Source organism: Thermobia domestica, chromosome 9 (genome assembly GCF_964235325.1).
Source record: "Thermobia domestica chromosome 9, izTheDome1.hap1.1, whole genome shotgun sequence".
NCBI lineage: Eukaryota > Metazoa > Arthropoda > Insecta > Zygentoma > Lepismatidae > Thermobia > Thermobia domestica.
Window position 1 is genome coordinate 171,488,032 of NC_137462.1, and position 20,902 is coordinate 171,508,933.

General features: G+C 33.4%; 1 protein-coding gene and 1 long non-coding RNA gene across 2 annotated transcripts in view; one reads left to right on the forward strand and one right to left on the reverse strand.

Moving 5' to 3' along the window:
* Positions 1-20,902, reverse strand: part of LOC145695211 (uncharacterized) — a 332,249-nt gene that overhangs the window by 111,535 nt on the left and 199,812 nt on the right. The gene's annotated exons all lie outside the window — the stretch shown is intronic.
* The window catches only part of LOC145695204 (N-acetylated-alpha-linked acidic dipeptidase 2-like), an 85,413-nt gene that overhangs the window by 31,780 nt on the left and 32,731 nt on the right, over positions 1-20,902 (forward strand). Inside the window, exons 8-12 of the mRNA XM_081772189.1 lie at positions 306-490; positions 6,239-6,361; positions 8,222-8,304; positions 10,200-10,328; positions 14,666-14,754. Coding sequence (XP_081628315.1) covers positions 306-490; positions 6,239-6,361; positions 8,222-8,304; positions 10,200-10,328; positions 14,666-14,754 — 609 coding nt within the window. The remainder of the gene's footprint in view (positions 1-305; positions 491-6,238; positions 6,362-8,221; positions 8,305-10,199; positions 10,329-14,665; positions 14,755-20,902) is intronic.

Consider the following 20,902-nt stretch of genomic DNA (forward strand, 5'->3'; position numbering starts at 1 on the left):
TAAAACAATGGAGACTAGGAGCTAATTCATTATGATAAATGATTATACGTTCTGTAGATATTGGTGAAATGGTTAGTTATACCAATAATATCAATCATATTTAAGGACATCATAATTTTATAATTCCTGAATGCATTATCATACAGATTTACTGCTGAATAGGAAACTTGAACTTCAAGTAAAGAAATAGGAAATAAAACTCAGAATTATCCTATGAAAATTTAAAAGTCAAAATCATAATAGAGAAATTTTACTGTGCATCTGATTATGTATTTGTTTAATTTATGTATTATTATTATTTACAGACTTTTAGGCGGACAGATTGCTCCTCCGAAATGGAGAGGAGGAATAACAGGTATTTCCTACAACTTAGGTCCAAGCTTCGATACAAGATACGCAGGATGGAAAGTGCGGTTGACAGTGAACAACAGATTGGAGAGGGTCGTTAGCTACAATGTTGTAGGAAGACTGAATGGTTTCGTTGAACCTGGTAAGATTAATTTCTATATATGTAATTTTGTGTTTGCAATTCTCTATTTGAATCTTCTTCACCTACTAAGCTAACCTTGTGAATATCTGCAAGGAGTGTATCACCTTTATCCTAAATTCTAATTGCTTTATAAAAATAAGAATTAGTGTTATACAAAATTTGAACATGTTGCTCTGAACTAATAACTTTGCAAATAAAAGAATGTGTTTATTCTCCCCGTGCTAAGTAGTACGTCTTTGAAAGTCGCTACATCTTAATAAGACACTCGACAGCGAACTGTACAGGCAAACATTGCACTAATGTTTCACTATAATCGTATTAACAAAACTCACAAAATAAGTTCATTTCCTCCAAATCTGTTGATGATGAAGAAAAGTCTTAATATATCCTGTATTTTCAGAACAAGAATTCCCACATCAAATTTTAAAAGTTCGAATTCAAATTTGGTTTAATTATGCCCAAAATATATGACAGGAACAATTAGGTTTTTATCAAGTTGAAGTTTTCTTCTTTTACCTAGCAAGTTCAGAATCGTGTCTACCGAGTTTAACAGAAACATCATCAGCTGAATGAAATAACATTGTTTTGGCTCAAGCGTTTTTCAAACAAAACAATTTACGTATATTTTAATCGTAATTCAATTTCATTTTCATAAAGTCAAACACTTCATTGCGCAAAACAGTGGCGGCGTAAAGGGAAGATGCGATGCTAAGGGGGTTGTATTAGATTAGGAATTATATCTCTCTTCATTAGTGGAACCTAAGCCCGTTAGTATGGGGGATAGCGTCGATCACACTACCCGGAGAAGTGAGGAAGTAAGAAAGGAAGCAACCTGGGGTATTATGTTAAGTACCATTCTGGTATTTACTTGGTGTGAATGAAGAAAAACTTTGCTCATGATGTTGACCTAAAAAGGCTTTTACATCATTTCGACTGAGTATACCTACATTGAATCGCACTCGGAACTGCTCGAACCAAAGGCGAGAAGATTAGTGGCTATGCTATGCAGGACTACAGGAGAGTCAGACTATAAAACGTTCTCAATTTCAGTACGAGTGAAGAAGTGAACAAGTGATTAACTTGCGAATCGTGAAGAATTAGATAAAAGAAGTGATTTCGAGATGTTGATAAAATTTCCAGCAGCATAGAATTTTTCTTAAAGCATGCGGCACAATTAATAAATATTACTCCACAATAGCGGCAAATCAAAAAAACAATCATTATTTCAAAATCTAAAAAAAAAAAAAAAAAAAAAACTTGAATTCTTCACTGTCGATGTGAGGAGAGTCATTCGAATGCCTGCAATAAACATATGTTTTTAATGCATTTCTTTGAAACATCTGACCCGGTTGAAAGTAGCACTAAGGGGTCATCCACATATTTTGTAACGCGGCAAAGTTAGGGAGGGGGTTCGGACTTGCGTTGCGAGGTGTGACAAGGGGGAGGAGAGGGTTACGTAACGTATGTTTTCTTTTTTCTTTTTTTGCTGTAATTTTTATTTTAATCCCAGGTTTAAGTGGAATCTTTTAAACAAATAATTTTATTCAATTCTTTTCTTTTTGCATCAAAAGATCCAATGTATTTCAGGCAAAATTTTTCTTGTAGGCTTTATATCTGGGGAACTACATATAGTGTAGCCAAACCTAAACTGTCACTTAATTTAGTACGATGTGCTTATTTCGTACAAGAATACGAAAACTCGATTTAGGGACCGTTCAAAAATTTTGTGGCTTCTGATCCAAAAAATGCAACATATTTCATTCAGTCAAAATTTTTCTTGTACGCCTTATATCTGGAGTATTACATATAGTGTAGCCAAACCTAAACTATCACTTAACTAGTATGATGTGCTTATTCCATAAAAAATACGAAAACTCGATTCGCAATCTTTTGATCCATTTTTTGGATAATTCCTATAATTCTTGTTTTATAAACAAATAAATGTTTCTATTATTTCGGGAAATTGTGAACATATGGCTTATATAAATTAAATCATGCAAAAGGGATTCGAAGACACTACTAGACACCATTATGACTGGTGACGAACACTTTGTGTATTACAATACAATAAAACTCCATTTTGTGGCTTTCGCAGCATTGCATTTACGGCACATGCTTTTCTGTAGTTAGTTGTTAGTGATCGTAACCACCGCTTGAAGATGCTCTCGCGTTCCCACTCGTATCACTATTGCTGAGAATATTATTTAAAACTTTAGATTTCAATCATTACCCCACTCAATTTTTGTAAGGGGTTTCGCATGTGAAACATAAGAAACTTTCTCGTGAAATAATATTTTTCTCGATGTAACGATCCAAGATTTGGGGAAAATAAGATATTAGAAACCTAATTCGTCGGATATTCATCTCGTACTGACTTTTTAAAACTTTTGGATTTGAATATTTCTGGTGAAATGGAGTTTATTTGGATTCTGGCACTGATTCAGGACAAGAATAATTTAGAAAGGGGTAAACTGAAGTCCAAAGTCCGAAGAATATGCTCGAAAGCATGTTCTCAAAGATGTCTCTGCTCCTTCACGTGTATAGTCACTTCAAATCTGTGGTCGACGAGGAAGAGAATTTCTTTGCATTGTTGACACGGGCGAACTTCAAATACACGAAGCTTCCTGGATCCCGGAAAATATCGTCGCTGTCAGCTGCTTAGATTCTGTTTCACCTCTATTTTTCGGCAGTATTTTCTCTTTGCCAATCATCGGTGACCTAAGAGGATGGCTGCGATCTCCTTGGGAAAACGGCAGTATGCGAAAAGCACTACAAATATATTCAGAATACAAGCATTTTGTAATAGAGAGTTTGTAATAGATTGGTGAAAAAACAAAAATCAAAAAGTGTTACGTAACAAAGGGGAGATGTTTTGCCTTGAGTTACGAAGTGTGACAAGGGGAGGGAGGGAGTAAAAATTGGTCAAAATTAGCGTTACGTAATATATGGATGACCCCTAATGTAAGTAGCGTAAGACAAAAGAACAAGTTTCGCTAATGCTCTATTTCGGTTCGTTCCAGCTTAGTTTTGAGACTATGATGTAATTTTTGAAATAGAAGATATAACTTATTACCACAACCTTGAGAGTTATGAGAATGACAGTATTTGACATTATGATAAGTCAAAGTTAAATCCTTATCCGTTGCTGTAATTTTATCTTTTGCATAAAATAGCATTTGGCAAAAACTAAAGAATAAAATTATTTTTTCTTCTGCTAACTGCTTTCTATCAGTCAGAATCTGTCGAGCAGTAAATGTTTATTCACTGCTTTACGCGTAACAGATCAGATAATAACTTAGAGTAAGCGTGGGCAAAAATCCGCAGTTTGGTGTTTGAGTTGCGCTGGAGCCGAAAGATATAACGGCAAGATAACGAATTTCGCACAGAAGTATAAGTGAACATTCCTCTATATTTTGAAGGTGATAGAAAGCCTACTAATTTATTACTTAATAAGACACACTAATTAAAAAAAAAAAAAAAAAGATAGACAAATTCGGACTTTTGCCCCAGTATAGGGGGCAAAAGTCCGCTGAAATACACGAAGTAGGAAATCGACATACAGGAATTTTTATTGAATTATTTTGTTTTCTACAAGAATCTTAAGATAAACAAAGAGCATACGAAGCATCAAGTAATACTTCGTATTAACAAAAATGTTAGACTAAGCAAAAGATAAATTTATTTCACTTGAGAAAAACTCAATAAACATACAAAGTATGAAGTTATTCTTCATATTGATAAAGTGAAACTAGGAAAAAAAGAAATAAATTATCCCACTTATTTACGAATACCACAAGAACACACAAAGCATGGATTTTTTCATCTCGTATTGAAAAGTTACACTAAAAGAAGAAATTAGGCTATCCCAGTTATTTATTTAAAAAAAAAAAAAAAAAAAAAAAAACACACATGTGAAGCATGAAGGTTTTGTTCGTGTTAAGTTATATTAAAGGAAAAAATAAGTTCTTCTTACTTAAGAAAAGCTCAATAGACACACAACGCATAAGACTTTTCATCAACAAAGTTGGAGTAAAAAAAGAAATTATCCCACTTATTAAGAAAAGCACATAAACTTATGAAGTGAAATAATTAAAAAACCAGGCTTGGGTCTAGGCATTTGTCACATACGAACTGGCCTCCTTCATAAGCTATGCAATCATGATGCCACCATTCTTCGCACGAATTACACATTATCCAGTTCTTCTCCGGTGGATCGACATATTTGCCTTTACACAATGGACATAGTACATATTCCACTACTTTTGAAGTTGAACTCTCAGCGGATGCAAACAATTTCTTCCGTGAGGCTGACTTCTTAGGATCCTTCTTCTCTTTTTCTTCTCGAACAGTACATAGCTCATTTCTTAGTGTTTCTAATAGCAAAGGACAAATCTCTCTCAGCACCGATGAACCAAATGACTACAAGAGCACTTTTCACACCTCAACAGATGGCTTCAGCAATACAAACAGGTATATGTTAGCACTACTGACTATTAATCTTAGGCTCTGTTTACACCGCTGAAATGTGAGTAGTGCTCTTGATGCCATCGGTGGACTAATCAGTGTTGAGCGTGGCTTGCCCAAATTCAAAGATCAAACTCTATACAGGCCTGCATAGCTTTAGTTAAGCTAAAGAAAGCCTACGTAGCAAACGAATTTAAATAGGTCTACTGTGAGAAACTTGAATTTAAATTTAAGAATAAAATTATTTACAAATTTGAGAGCTGGGGCAAAAGTCTGCATTCGAATTCCTGCCCCACAAAAAATTCGGACTTTTGCCCCATTCGCACTTGTTTTAATTACAATGAAATGCTGACGTAATAACTGATACCGAGAAAAGGGAAGGTAGTGTATATTGTTACTGAAGAAGTGTTTTCATATGAAACAGCAATAAAATAAGTCGTAACTTCTCCCACAGACTGTAGTACTATCTCCCATAAAACAAAATATTACTTCAAAGAAAGACAAAATGTAACTTACCTCATTGTATTTACAAATTTCACCGCACACCTTTACTAACATGGACAGTACACCACCGCCATTTAATCTTTCTGCAGCACAAGCAGTGTTGCACAACTCCAACAAAAGTACCCCCAAAACCCCAAAAAGAACTTTTGCCCCCTGCCGACTTTTACCCCCGGACACTCTCTCTATATATATTATTCACTATCAACTTTATGGAACTACTCTTTATATCTCTGGTTGTTTAACCAATTTTCACGGACAAATTTAAAAATGACATTTTTACTTTTATTACTACATAATGGACTGTAGAGCATAATTACTACTCGCTGACGTAATGAACTACCATAGACCTGCAAGCGTATCGCGCAATAATATAGTCTCTATAATGAAAATATTTTAAATCTATTTTTTTGTTACAATATGTAATATAATCCTTGTAAATAACTAACAACAACAAAGTATATCATATATTTAAGCCGTAAATGGCATATATAATTAATTATGGGTAGTTTAACATTAAGCTCGCAGATTTCATTTGTTGACTTGTAGACCCGTAGAATGTACGTATTTACAACTCTGGTACTCCTGTATTGGAGATTTGGTAATCCTAATCCAAATACGATCTCTTCAATACTATTATTAAAAACTTTAATAAATAACAAATATAGCTTCAAAGTGAGTCTCTTCTACAAAACAAACATTACGAAAGATTTAGTATGTGAAGTATCGAATATTGTTAAAATAGTTTTAAAAGTTCTGACTGCAGATTATTTATTTCTGAAGATCGATATGTGTTGGTGGGGAACCACAGAGACGCTTGGGGTTTTGGAGCTGTGGATCCATCTGGGGGAACAGCCTCTCTTATGGAAATGGTTAACGTTCTCGGAGACCTGGTTAAGACGAAAGGTATGTACATTTTTAAATTAGTGTTTATTTACTCAGAGTTATAATCACATTTTAGAAGTATAAAAGTTGCAGCAAAATTTATGTGGTCTTATATATTTTCTTCATGCAAGTGTGCTTACTAATCTGCGGTCACATAGGCGATTTAGCGTCGTTGTTTCAACTTTTCAGTTGTTAGAATAGAGAGAATGTGGGGAACCTCCAGAACTCACGGAAGGCGTTCTTTTACTGAGCTACGTGCTTCCTTCCCACTGTGGTTTCTGATATGATATTATTAAACAATTTTGGAATATTTAGGATAATAGACAATTTTTATATCTGCTTTTAATTTCCACTGTTGAGTACTTCCGTTTACAGACAGATTATAGTGCACTTGGCATATGAGAAAATTGCTCTGAAACTCTTAATTCCTGCTAGGTGTTTAGGTTATCGAATTTTCCCGTCTTTTTCTTTTAATTAGCCTATCGAAAGTCCTTCAACTTCGCCATCTCTGTACTTACATAGCGGAATGACTTCGTATCGGGATGCCAGCTGAGCTCATTTACAGAAGATAGGGATGCACCACACTCCATCACTGATATCTGCAATGATATTAATTAGCTATTGTGTAACAAATGTTATCATTTCAAGGAATCAATAGGTTTTGCTTCGTTAAAATTGATTAAGGATTTAAAGAGTTACAAACAATCTTCAAATTCCTGCCCAACCTGAAAATCGATAATTACATATGATTCTTCGTCATTGTTTTCATCTTCTTCTGATGAAGAAATTAGCTTAACTTAATCAAAAACATATATTGTGTTCTCATCAAAAGTACTTTTCTTCAAACTCTGTCTTATATTTTGTCTCACAGTAGTTGTTCAGTGTTCGAAGTAGAAGGTTTAATGTATATCAATTGTTCTGTAGTTCTCACATCTTCTTGAGTTTGACTTCTTAGCTAATTAGTCATTTTAATCCCCAAGAAATTTCTTACTCCATGGTTGTATACGTTTCGTTATAGAGACTGGAACGTTTTTTTCATGCTTTAATTTCCTAATTAACTCAATTAGCCCCTTATTCTCAATTGTCTTCCCTTAAGTTGTATCGCTCAGAACTTAAAATTCGTCTCAATGGAATGTTTGTAAGTCTTGCTGAATTCGTCTACCTCTACAGCATCAATACTTACTTCGTCGGTTCTTATTATCAATTGCCCTATCTTCCTAAATTATCATTATACAGTAAAACTTAGAATAACGAAATTTTGATTAAATCTGAAATTAAATTGTTACAGTGAAATTAAAAGAACTCACCTGCTGTTACATTCGTTGTAGGACCTATATTATTTCAAATATATTATGATTTTATAATTTACAGCCAAAACTTAAAATGTATAACTAAGCAATGAAAGTATGTGTAGAAACATGAAGTGAAATTTGTCAGAATTTATTCATTCATTCATCGTGCAACAGTTTATGTAAAATAAAGGTGTGTGTTAAACAAGTCTTAAATGGGAATGTTACGTTAAAATCAATATGTAAATACAAACAAATAGTTAATATTTGCAGTTAATTATAAATATTTTATAATAAGAGATAGTCTTGGCTACGGCCTAGTACTTTACACGTATTATCTTGCATTGCAAGATACAAACAGTTTATTTAATGGAATAATGCTTATTGATTATTTTCAAATGGTTATCGTATATGGACTGATCGTGTACATATATGAAAAATGGCTACCATATTATATGAATAATAAGATAAAGTAATAAGAAAAAATAACAGGTATTTGCTATATTAGGACTGTCCTAAGTATTTGAACCAACTTCAAATTATATTAGTAAGTATTGGAGTAGAATTGATAGTAATGTGATTTCTTTTACAGGATGGCGACCTCGTCGAACGGTTGTTTTCCTCAATTGGGGAGCCGAAGAGTACGGCCTTATGGGATCCACAGAATGGGTTGAGGTTTGTTATCGTATTCCGCGTACTTCACTTAGCATGTGCTGATCCGACTCAGTAAATAAACGATAATTTATATTTTAAAAGATAATGAATTATATTAATTCGGCCATATAACAAATAGTTAAAGGTTTACTCAATAATAAAGAAACAAAATATGTGTATTCAGGTATCCAAACTTAAACCTTTAGTATTGAAAAAAAAAAAGTGTTCAAATTTTGGAATTATCTTTAATTTTGCTTGTATTATTACTATCAGTGCCGGATTTACATATAAGCTAAACAAGCTATAGCTTAGGGCCCCACTCTTTTGAGAGTCCCAAAAATTAAAGGAAAAGAGAACTAGATGTACAATTCCAATATATACTGCAAGATTTAAAAAGAAATAATAAAATAAAACCTACATATAGCAACAGTAATTTGTGTTATGTGGGCTCCCATGATGTAAGTAGAAAAATAATGGTGCCTCTTCTGTTAGAGTGCTCGCTTAAATATCTGTCGCTTGCTCATTTCTGTATATAGTGTCCCTACGTTCTGCATGGACTGGTTGCACAACTGGACATACAAAGTGCCCCATTACCTTTCAATAGCTTAGGGCCTCATCAAACTTATATCCGGCTCTGATTATTATTATTATTATTATTATTATTATTATTATTATTATTATTATTATTATTATTATTATTATTATTATTATTATTATTATTATTATTACTTGAAGTAATTTCTCAAAACAACAGATTTCCAAATATTGGCATACTTATATATTTATAATGAATATACCTAATGAATATATCTATTATAAATTTACAAACACAGTCACAACGTTTTGTTCTTTGTGCATGTTTTAAAATACTACCTATTATTATGTTTTCTGCTTGGTTAAAGGCGGCAAAATAATTAAGTACATGATAGAATGTTGCATGCTGTATGCATATTTCTCGTTCCTTCCTCTGTATTAATTTCAATTACTGTTTTCTACACTTCCAACTTCTCCGTATTATTTATATTTATCTTCTTATTTATAACTTTGAATATGAACGTCAATATAATAACAGATAATCTTGTTTCGAACATCAATTTTAAATTATCTTAGAAACATCAGTAATAACAAATTGGTAAATTTAAAGGAATGTGAGTTTTTTGTGAGATAAATTAATATTTGTGTTCTGCAAATATGTTTGTATCTTATTTTTCGTTTTGTTCTAAGATCAAAAGACAAATACAAAGTATATATATATTACTTAGGAATATTCATCATCTCAGACAAGCCCCCCTCCGAAATAGATAAATTTATATATAGTATATATAATAACTTTATACCTACCTAGACCCAGTATATATACAACCACACAGAAGAATGTACATAACATCCACCCCCTGAAACAAAATCCTAAATACGCCACTGCCTGTAAATGTGGTTGTATTATTTTTTAGTTTCATTTAATTCGTACTAGTTGTATCCAATTTTAAAACTATTTAGTTTTTGCGATTCGTTTCGTGTGTTAGAACTCTTTACCTCTTGTTATAGCTTCACAGTCAGAGGAAATATTAGGGCCTACTACAGGAAACTAAAGGAATTGGTCCTTGCTCGCTTGCCAGTACTATTTGGGAAGGCGCTAAGAGACCGTAGCCAGTGATGGTTGTGCAGAGTGCAGATAGAAACCATACAGAGTAAATTTATTGTTCTAAGATACCTTTCAGCGTTTTGTAGGCGAAAATTCAGCAATTACATTCAGTAATAAGTGTTTAATAGTGTTTAAACAAATAGATCACCTTATAAATTATAACTTAGCTCTACGCATGGTGATGTCATACTGTATGTAAAACTATTAGTAACTTTACTAGTGTTGATGCACAATATAAAAGGTTTTATACATTTATATTTTGCAATTCCTTCAGGACAAAGTAAGGAAACTGAATCACAGGGCTGTTGCGTATATCAATAGTGATGTGTGTGTTATGGGGCCACACTTTGCTGTACGAGCGTCACCACTGCTACAAGATATGGTTATAGAAGCCGCAAAGCTGGTAACTATTTATAATTAATAATTAAATAATAATAATTTTAAACATATTCATTTTATAATGACATTTAAAATTGAAAAGAATTCTACATTATTAGCATATGACGAAAAGAATGTTTGATAATCATATATACTGTATATACAGGATGTTTCAAAACAACATCGACAACGTTTGGGAGGTGATTCCTGACACCAAGATAAGGCAAAAACTACAGACCAACTTGGGTGCACAAATGCTTCCTTTCGGTGTTATAAGCTGCTGAAAACATGAAAAAATGAACTTTAAAGGTCCATAGCTCCAAAACTATGGGACCTACCATAGTCAGGTCAACACTTTACATATTAACTAGTATGTGTTTTATTTTAAAAAAATACATCCTTCAGAATCCTAAGGTACTCACGAAGCAATTTTTATAGATAAAGTTTGGCTACGGATATATAATTTGAAATACTCTCCAACTAACTCTATAAAAATTGTTGCGGAAGTGCCGCATTATTCTGAAACATGTATTTTTGGATAGCGCACATATTAATTGCTAACTGAAATCTTGACTCGATTGCGGTAGGTTCCATAGTATTGGAAGTATGAACCTTTAAAGTTCATTTTTTCATGTTTTCGGCAGCCTATAACTCCGAAAGGAAGCATTTGTGTACCCAGGTTGGTCTATACTTTTCGTCTTATCTTGGTGTTAGGAATCACGTCCCAAACGTTGTCGGTGTTCTTTTGAAACACCCTGTATATATATGGTCTTAAACATTCTTGATATATATATATATATATATATATATATATATATATATATATATATATATATATATATCATTAAGATGAACAAAATGGTATGAGCAAATGTAAATACACATGTGTAATTTTTGACAAAATCGAAAGAAACTTTTTTGTAAACTTAAAACTGACGAAGTACGAGAGCCACGTTGTCTATTGCTACTAAAGTGCCTCTTCATCCAAGTCTTCTGTACGACATTCCAAGACAAAGTACATTGTATGATGAATGAGAAATAGTCCAAAATTCTGATTAATTCTACAACTTGAATTTTTGCTTGTCTTCTATCCGTGATACATATTCTATTAAAAGTGACACAGATACTCCTCTAACTTATTCATAAGAGTTACCACAGTTACACACACACACTACTTGTAATGTGAAGAAAGAAAGAAATGATATTTTAGACAATGATTGAAATACTTTATGAATCCTATTTTCTTTCTGTTTGTTTTATATCTCATTCATATTGTTAACAAACGCGAGTGCATGCTTACTACCTTAAAAAAAAAAAAAAATCAGTTATCAGAATCTAAAAATGTATCTTGTTTTTACATGTTCTTCAGGTAAAGGAGTTTCAGCAAATAACGCCATTAATTCAACACATAGCTCTGGTAGTAAAGTGTATACAGATTCACTTCTAGAATCGTAAAACTTACACGGGATGAAGAGCCTCGCTCATCAAATCAAAATTACTACATCTGAAAATCGTAATAAAACTTACAGTAATTGTTAGTGCTGGTTAACGCAAGAAACACAACGTTAGTGCTCCTATATACAGGAAGTTATTAACAAATTATACTGGCGATCCTGACTTGATGTCAAGCCAAAATCGCTACTTTTACAAATAAGCTTTGGGAAGAACAAAAGAAGCGTCAATCGGTAGTGCTATACGTTAGAATGCACTAAGCACAATATTAATTCTTCTACGTACGGGAAGTTATTAAGAAATAAAATGGTGATTCTGACTTGACGTCAAGCCAAAATCACCACTTTCACAAATAAGCCGTGTGGGAAATGAAAAGGCTAGTGCTACAATCACAACGTTAATGCTTCTACGTACGGAAAGTTATCAACAAATACATGTGTAATTCCAGTTTCACTTCAAGTCAAAATCATTATTTTTTTTACAAATAATCTCTAGGAGAAACACAACGATTTCCGTTCGGCAGTAATGTTTAGTGCTACAAGCACAACGGTGGTGCTCCTACGTACAGGAAACTATCAACAAATTATAATGGCTATTCTGACTTAACGCCAAGCCAAAATTGCCAATGAACTTTGAAGAGAACGTGGAGAATGTCAATCGTTATTGTCATGTTAGCGACGTTTAGTATTGCAAGTATAACGTTAGTTTCCTACATGAGAAAAGTTTTTAACAAATTAAATTGGCAATTGTTGTTTAACTTCAAGTTAGAATCAGTACTTCAACAAAATAACTTTGTTGAGAATAAAATGTATATCAATCGTTAACGGTTAAGTTACTCCTAGTCAGGCCGGTAGCCAGTCCAAAAATGTAGTGGGGGCCGTCAGAAGTTAGGGGGGCCCGATCCAACCATATTAGTTAATTTGCAAGCCTACCTTGAAAATGTTCGGGGGGCAGTAAAAATTTAGGGGGGACCCCTTGACCCCCCTAAATACGGGCCTGCTCCTAGTTAGTGCTTCTACTTATGGAAAGGTATTAGTAAATTAATATGAAGTATTTGCATTAAAGTCAATCTAAATACATGACTTAAGCAAAATACGTGTAACTTTATGGAGAAAAAAATAATGTAAATTGTTAGTGGTCTTTAGTAATACAAGCACAATGTAAGTACTCCTAAGTACTGAAAGTTAATACCCAAGTGAACTTTGTGGTGGGCACATACCGTGTGCGGGCGTTCCTCGGGGTTCTCTCGTTTCATTCCACCGTTTCATTCATTTCTCATCTTCACCCTCTCCTTTAGCCTAGCCGGCATAACCGTGGAACCTAAAACTCAAAGATTTAATTTCACTTACTGAAAGTTATTACCAACGTTTTTTCTAATACTAATGAGCACTAATGTGCACTAATGATTGACACCATTTTCGTATTCCGCAAAGCTTGTTTATAAAAGTAGCAACGTTGTCTTGACTTCAAGATAGAATTGCCCTTTGATTTGTTAATGATTTTGTGTACGTAAAGACATTAACGTTATGCTGAAATCACTAACCAACACTAAAATAGCATGATCGATATACACGCAGTTCGTTTTTCGTAAACCTTACTTCTAAAAGTGGCAATTTCTGCTTGACGTTAAGCCAGAATCGCCATTTCAATTTGATAATAATGCTTCGTACGTATGAATACTAACGTTGTCCCTGTAGCACTAACACAGCACTAACTGACGACAACCTTTCTGTATTTCCAAATTATATTTCTAAAAGTGGTGATATTGATTTGAAGTCAAGCTAGTATTATACTTTTATTTGCTAATAACTTTCCGTTCATAGGAATTTCTAACGTTGTACTTGTAGTACTAATACAGCACTAACGATTGACATCATTCTTGTTTCCCGAACAGTTTATTTCCAAAAGAGGCAATTTTTGCTTGATGTCAAGCTAGAATTACACATTTATTTGTTATTAACTTTCCGTACGTATGAGGACTAAGGTTGTGCTTGTAGCACTGACCAACGCTATCATAGCACGAACGATAGACACCACTCTTTTCATTTTCCTTTTTCCAAACTCCTTTTTCCAAAAGACAAAATTTTGAATAAGCGTTGGTCGATCAGTTGAAGCTCATTGGTACAATATGTAGACAAGCAGAATAGTCGAATAGTCATGCTCTCAGCAGCAATCAGAATGGTGACTGGCGCATGGATCAGGTGTCTGTTGAAATGTTACATGAAAATACGAGTTTTCTGTTTTGTGATATAGACTTTAAGTGTCATTGCGTAGACTCTACTTGGAGAAAGTTCATCACCAAATTCTTACTTCCATATTTTCCCTTGTATAAAACAAGAGAAATCGGATAAAACACGATACATTCGTGCACGGCAACTATGCTCACAGTTTCACCCTTTTCTCTTATGTAGCATTACATACTTGTTTCCTCCTTTTCTGTGTGTAATGTTTCCTCCAGTTCTTTCTCCTAACTGATGTCTAACTGGACAGGTTTCTTGTATATACAAAGACAACATATGCACTGCATATCACATAACCGTGAGTGAACAACTTAAAAAGTATGTATTCATGCTAGAAAGATGTAAAGTTTCAAACAGCGCTAATACCCTACTGGCGTTATTGGCTGAAGTTACTGCAGCCTATGTTCGTAGTTTCCATATATTATTATTATTATTATTATTATTATTATTATTATTATTATTATTATTATTATTATTATTATTATTATTATTATTATTATTATTATTATTATTATTATTATTAATAATAATAATAATAATAATAATAATAATAATAATAATAATAATAATAATAATCTATAATCAAGATAATCTTCATTTGGACATAGAAAGTTTGAAAACCATTAACAGGATATGAAGCTTGCAAACTTATTAAATTCTTGTTTTTCAGGTAGCAGACCCAGAACATCCAAAGAGAAAAGTCTACGATGTTTGGATGGAGCATGAAAACGAAGGATTAAATTCCAACCAGGAGGTCAAGTACGCGTCAATTTGTATTTTAATTGAAGATATTTATAAACTAAGCAAATATTATTGAAGAATTGTAAAATGAATTATTCAGAACAAAGTATCAATACAAAATAACAGTAACTGCAGCAGAGTTCTTTTGTGTTGAGTGTTGTGCTTAAAGAGCGGTTCTAATCTGGTTATTTAACATAGCCAAACGGAGCCATTAAACCAGCAAAACAGGGGAAGGATGATCAAATCCTTTTCATAATATGCAGAGAGACATATAAAAAAAATAAAGAACTTAAGAATACCGAGGGGTATCATCCTTTTCACAATACTGCAGAGAGGTATATAAAAGCTAGAAATAAAGAACTTTGTAATTACGAGGGGTATCATGCGAGATGCATCATTACGAGAAAGCAAGTAATTATGCATCATTACGTAAATAGAGTGTATTCATTTGCACATATCAACTAATAGTCTTCCGATTGAAGGTATTCTGACTATTTATTTATAGTATCAAGAAATCATAGATACTTCACAGACGTAGCATGTACAAATAGGAATCACATCCTGATAGCAGAGCTAAAAACACGCTCCGGAAATGGTAACGCACGACATAGCTACGACACAAAAGAGTAGTCTGTTAGAAGATCGGTGCTGTAATTCATATCACTACTATTGATCGTCGCTATAATGTACTGTTGGCATTGCGTAGGTTCTTTATTTTGTGTTGCTATTATATGCTGTCTCTGTTATTGGTTGTCACTGTTTTATGATGTGCCGTTTTAATCCGCAGCTGTTTTTGTATTATTTCTTTATTTGCGTTGCTGTTCTGTCGTTAACCGGTTAATTAATATATTACAACTACACAGACTGAATAAAGTTTCTTTGTTAGTCCTGAAAACATTTTCGTTTGAAACAAATAACATTATTTAGCTATCTATTTATTTAATATATGATCTAATACGTCTAAAATTGGGAGATAGAACATTAAAATCGTAAAACAAAGGAAAAATGTTAAAACGGGTCCTCTTATGTATGATTAATTTTTAGTGTATCCACACGACAAGCAACAATGTCACATGTACATCACGTGAAGAAATTTGGATGGTATGACATAATATTTTTTCTATTCTTGAAAATTTACAGCACGTCAGGTTTTTTGTAAAGAGACTAGAAATAGAAAACGTTCTTGGGACGCTTGATTGAATACAGAAAACCTCTTCTCGCCATCTATTACAATTTTTATCCAATAGTAATCACCGTTAAAACTGGAAGTGGTTGATTTTGGACAATTTCGGTTTTAATAGGATGAATGGAGATGGAGATGGAATATACTTTTAGAAGGCTTAATTAATTGTAGAAACCCGCCTCTCACTATCTGTTACCGTTTTCACTCCATAACGATTAACATTAAAACCGGAAGTAGTTTAATTTCCACTTCCGGTTTGAATAGAAGGTTAACAGAGAAAATGGTACATATTCTTAGAACACTAAATCGATTCCATAAAATGGCTTAGCTCGCTATCCTTTATCATTTTTGCTGTATGTAAATCAATATTAAAACCGGAAGTCGTAGTGAATTTCTACTTAAGACTTAAGGATGAAATAAAATGTATCAGTGGGACGCTTAATTAACTGCAGGAAACAGATCCTGTTTATATGTTATCGTTTTTACTCTATTCCGATCACCGTTAAGACTAGAAGTGGATGTTTTATGTTACTTCCGGTTTTAATAGAAAGATTAAAGTGGAGATGTAGTATATTCTCAGGACGTTTAATCGATTCCAGAAAACCGCTTCTCGCTGTCTGTTACTGTTTTCACTCTATAATGGTCAAAGTTAAAACCGGAAGTGGTTGAGTTCTACTCCGTTTGGTTTTGGTAGATATTTTAGAGTAAAAATGGAATATATTCTTCAAACGCTTAATAAATTACAGGAAACAGCTTTTCGCTATCCATACGATTTTCACTCTATATCGATCAATGTTAACGTGATGTGGTTGACTTGTGCCAGTTCCAGGCTCAGTAGAGAGATTACAATGTAGACAGAGTGATACTTAATTAATTTCAAAAATTCTTGCTATCTATTTCAATTTTATTCCATGGTAATTAACACTAAAATTGGAAGTTGTCAATTTCTGCCACTTCCAGTTTGAAAAGAGGGTAAAAGAAGAAAGTGGCATTTATTCTTAGAACGCTAAATCGATGCCGAAAAACCGCTTCTCGCCATCTGTTCTCGTTTATGCTCTATATACATCAATATTAAAACCAGAAGTTGTAATACATTTATAACAATTCCCAGTGGCGTATTAACGATTTTGTTTCGGGGAGGGCTTTGCTAACTTTATTCCTGGAAGTGTGAAAATTCTGCAAGATATTTCATTTACTATAAAATAGTAAATAAAATTTCGGGGGGTGGAAGGCTTAAGCCCGAAAGGCCCCCTCAAATATGCCACTGCCAATTCCAGTTTTAGTAGACAGTTAAGAATGGTAATGTAACGTGTTCGTGAGGCACTTAATCGATTGCAGAAAACAGCTTATCTCTATCTACTGTCGTTTCTGATCTATAACGACCAATAAAAGCCGGAAATGATTTCTACCATTTTCGATTTGAATATCGGCCCCGAAAACAAACTCATCCTGACCAAATTTGATGATGACTAACCAATTAGTTCTTGAGAATCTTTGTCTTCCGGACGAACGGATGGACAGGGCATATATATATATATAATGTGTGTAAACTAAACTTCTTAAAATGTTATAAGTGAAACATTAGCATGTACAAAAATTTTAAACTTGAATTTTTTCCCCCCTATCTTTGATTTAAAGCCCTATATTATTCTTTAGCGTAAATTTACTTCGTTTTCAGTTGTAATTTTTTTAAAAAGAAAATGTTTCACTCGTAACGGAGGAGTACAATTTGAAACTTGCTTCATCAACACATTTTTTTCTAAGAACACTACAATAATACTGTCTTGCAAATATCTAATGACGTATAGATGAATTTCTGCTTAGACCACTGTAACATACTTCTGTTGGGAATACTGTAATAATATTTAGAAAAAATGAAATGAAATCTTTGAGTTTTACGTCCCGCGTTTATGCCGGTTAGGCTAAAGGAGACGGTGATGATGAGTAATGAATGAAATGGTGGAATGAAGAAAGTGGGAGGAAACGGGAGAACCCCGAGAAAACCCACGCACACGGTGTTTGTCCACCACAAAGTTCCATTGGCGGGGGCTGGGATCGAACCCGGAACCCCAAGCACCAGAGGTGAACGCTCTACCACTGAACGCTCTACCACTGTTCAAAAGTAACTTTTAGTTTGCAGTTTGTTTCCAAATATCTGATATTGCCAAATGGTACTGCTAATCGGTATCTTAAAGGAAATATAGTTTGTGTGTCTTCTTATGTAGGTGCAAAAGTTATTTTATTGTAGGTTTTGCTGATCTTTGAAACGATTTCATTCCAGTTTCAACGCTTTTTTGAAACTGTTAATGCATTACAAGGGATCCTATTGTGATTCTATTGTAATTACAATTCGTATGAAATTTGTAACTATTTCGAGCTAGATCTGACAAAAGATCCCTAAATTTGCTCATAACTAAACAATGGACAACTGTGATCGAAATGAGTTATTTGTGACAAATCGCTCCGCTGACAAATTGCTCTTTGGATAATTCCACAATTCAAACATCTCAATGTGTTACAGACAAAGAAAGAAGAAAAATATATTTCATTTCATATTATTACTTTTGAAATTACAACTTTTGAGTTGAATTTCCACTCGTGTCACATACTACCGGGAATGTCTATAGAATAAGTCTCTGAGATGCACAATGAAATTGAAATCCGGGCTTCTCGGTAGTTGTTTCAGCAGGAAGAAATTGAATGCTCCTTCAAACAGATGGTGGCCAACCGGGATCTGTTACGAGGGTGGTTGTCCTGCTAGTACACTCCATTTCCACTCGTATGACAGAAATAAAGATATAGTTGACTCTGGTGATCTTCGTACTTCGATACAATACGAGTGAATAGTAGGTACCAAAGGTTCAAAACATTGCTTACAGAAAAAAACACTATAAATCAACATGGTCTCCGTTATTTTGTACAATTCCAACCTGACATGATTTCGTTGGGCTGAAACCAAATTATAGATCACTATCGGCGTGATGAGATTCAAATCGAGACTAATCGCACCAGAGTTTGCTGGTTTAAACCAGCTGTTAAAAAAAAACCTGGCTTAAACGAAAAAACGAAAAATGTTCGTAAAAGTGTAATTGTTCGTAAAATCTTAATAAACACACATTTATGGGTTATCACAGTTCACTCCCGTATATTGTTCGTATTATATTGAGACCTAAATTTCCCATTCATTACTCAAAAAGATTATACTACAAAAGCAACTTTTGTATTTTTTTTATAAGTTTATGAATGCTTCTTTTGTGACTTTTTTATAGTTTGTTATTATTGTTATGCAATTTCAATCAAAGAAAAATTCTAAATATTGTTTCGTTTTAATAATGTTTACTATTGATAAAATACTTCGAAATGCCGTAGCTTTTTGGGGCAGGAGGGTTCATACAAATCCCATGAGAGGTATTTATTGAAATCAGAAGTATCTTTGGTATTTATTTATGTATAAATGGGTCAGAGCCAAAGTGGACTCAAATAATTCGTATCTTTATTCACTTTTCTTACTGATATGCAAATTAAGTCTTTTTCTTCTCGTTGTATTTCTTTAACTTGGACTAATAAAAGTCGTAATGAACTAACTTGGACTAAATTAGTTCTTCTGTACTCTGCAGCATTTTGAAATTGTCCATATGGAATTCTGTATAATGGTTTCACTTGTGCAACTGGTTCCTTTTGTCTTTCTGAAATGACTCTTGACAGTTACATTAACAAGTGCCTAAAGATCAGCACAACATATTTTTACCAGGAGTCCTTCATGAGTGAGTCGGCAGACATATCGCATTTGTGGTCAATTATTCCCGGTTTCGAGTTCAAATGAAGGACAATTTCTCTCGGGCTGTAAGCCGAGAAGCGGTTTGATTCCGCTTTAAGCTTATGTGACCTCTTCCAGCATAACCCTGTTGTTGCATAATAACACCAAGATGAAACAATCTTATTTCTCTCCATATTTGATATAAATACATACAGCAAATTATTTAAACAAAAAACCTGGTTTAAACCCAAAAAATACCGGGTTTAAAAAAACTTTTTTTTTTTTTAAAAAAAAAGCATGGTTTTTGCCAACCCTGCATCGCACCATGGTACTCGTTTTATGGCCCAGTCACGGCATTCTGTTGCCAGTGTAAAACATTAACCGTAGTGACATATAATAACAAGTAGTAACCTCGTGGGTTATCGGTTTCTGAAGTCCATACGATGAAGCGAACGTTGTCTACTAACTATCCGGCTGAACCCCTTATTCAGTTGGGTTTCCGTCTGGGCTAAGGTTTACTGGTGTTCGGTGCAGTAAGCAAAGTTATGAAAACATTTATACTTTGTTCTCTTACATGGGAGTTTCTTTTTACATTGTTAAATTACTGTAGATTTCCAAATTATGCAGATTCAATATTGAAACCGGAAATATATCTATAACTTACGGCAGGAATAGAGTGATAGTGTGAGACATGCAACCTGTTTATCGGAAGCTGAATTTTCATCAAAAACGATTTCTCATTATCTTTAACGATTTTTAATATTTAGGAATCAATATTGAAACCGAAAGTTGTACTAGTTCTTACTTTAATAGAAGACTCAAGCTGAGATGAAATCTATTCTTAAGATTTGGAATCCATACCATAAATTAAAACGGTTCATTAGCAATTATTGAGCCATTAAAAATACACCAATTTATCTTTTTATGCACTTTGTTTAATAAATATGATGGAGAAGCGTACAGATTACTTACTACACACTTTTTTCAAGATGTATGTCTTCTTAACTGAATGATTCTATTAAATTTCTGTTGTCATGACGACGACATCAAAATTATATTACATAAAAACATTTGAATATCTTTATATATTAACATTATAACTATACTATTTCTTTTTCTTTCTCTTCTTCTAATAACAGAATCAGTCTAGTACATATTTAAAATACATCATGGCCCAAAATTACAAGTAAATAATAATTTACAAGTTAAATAACAAGTAAAATATA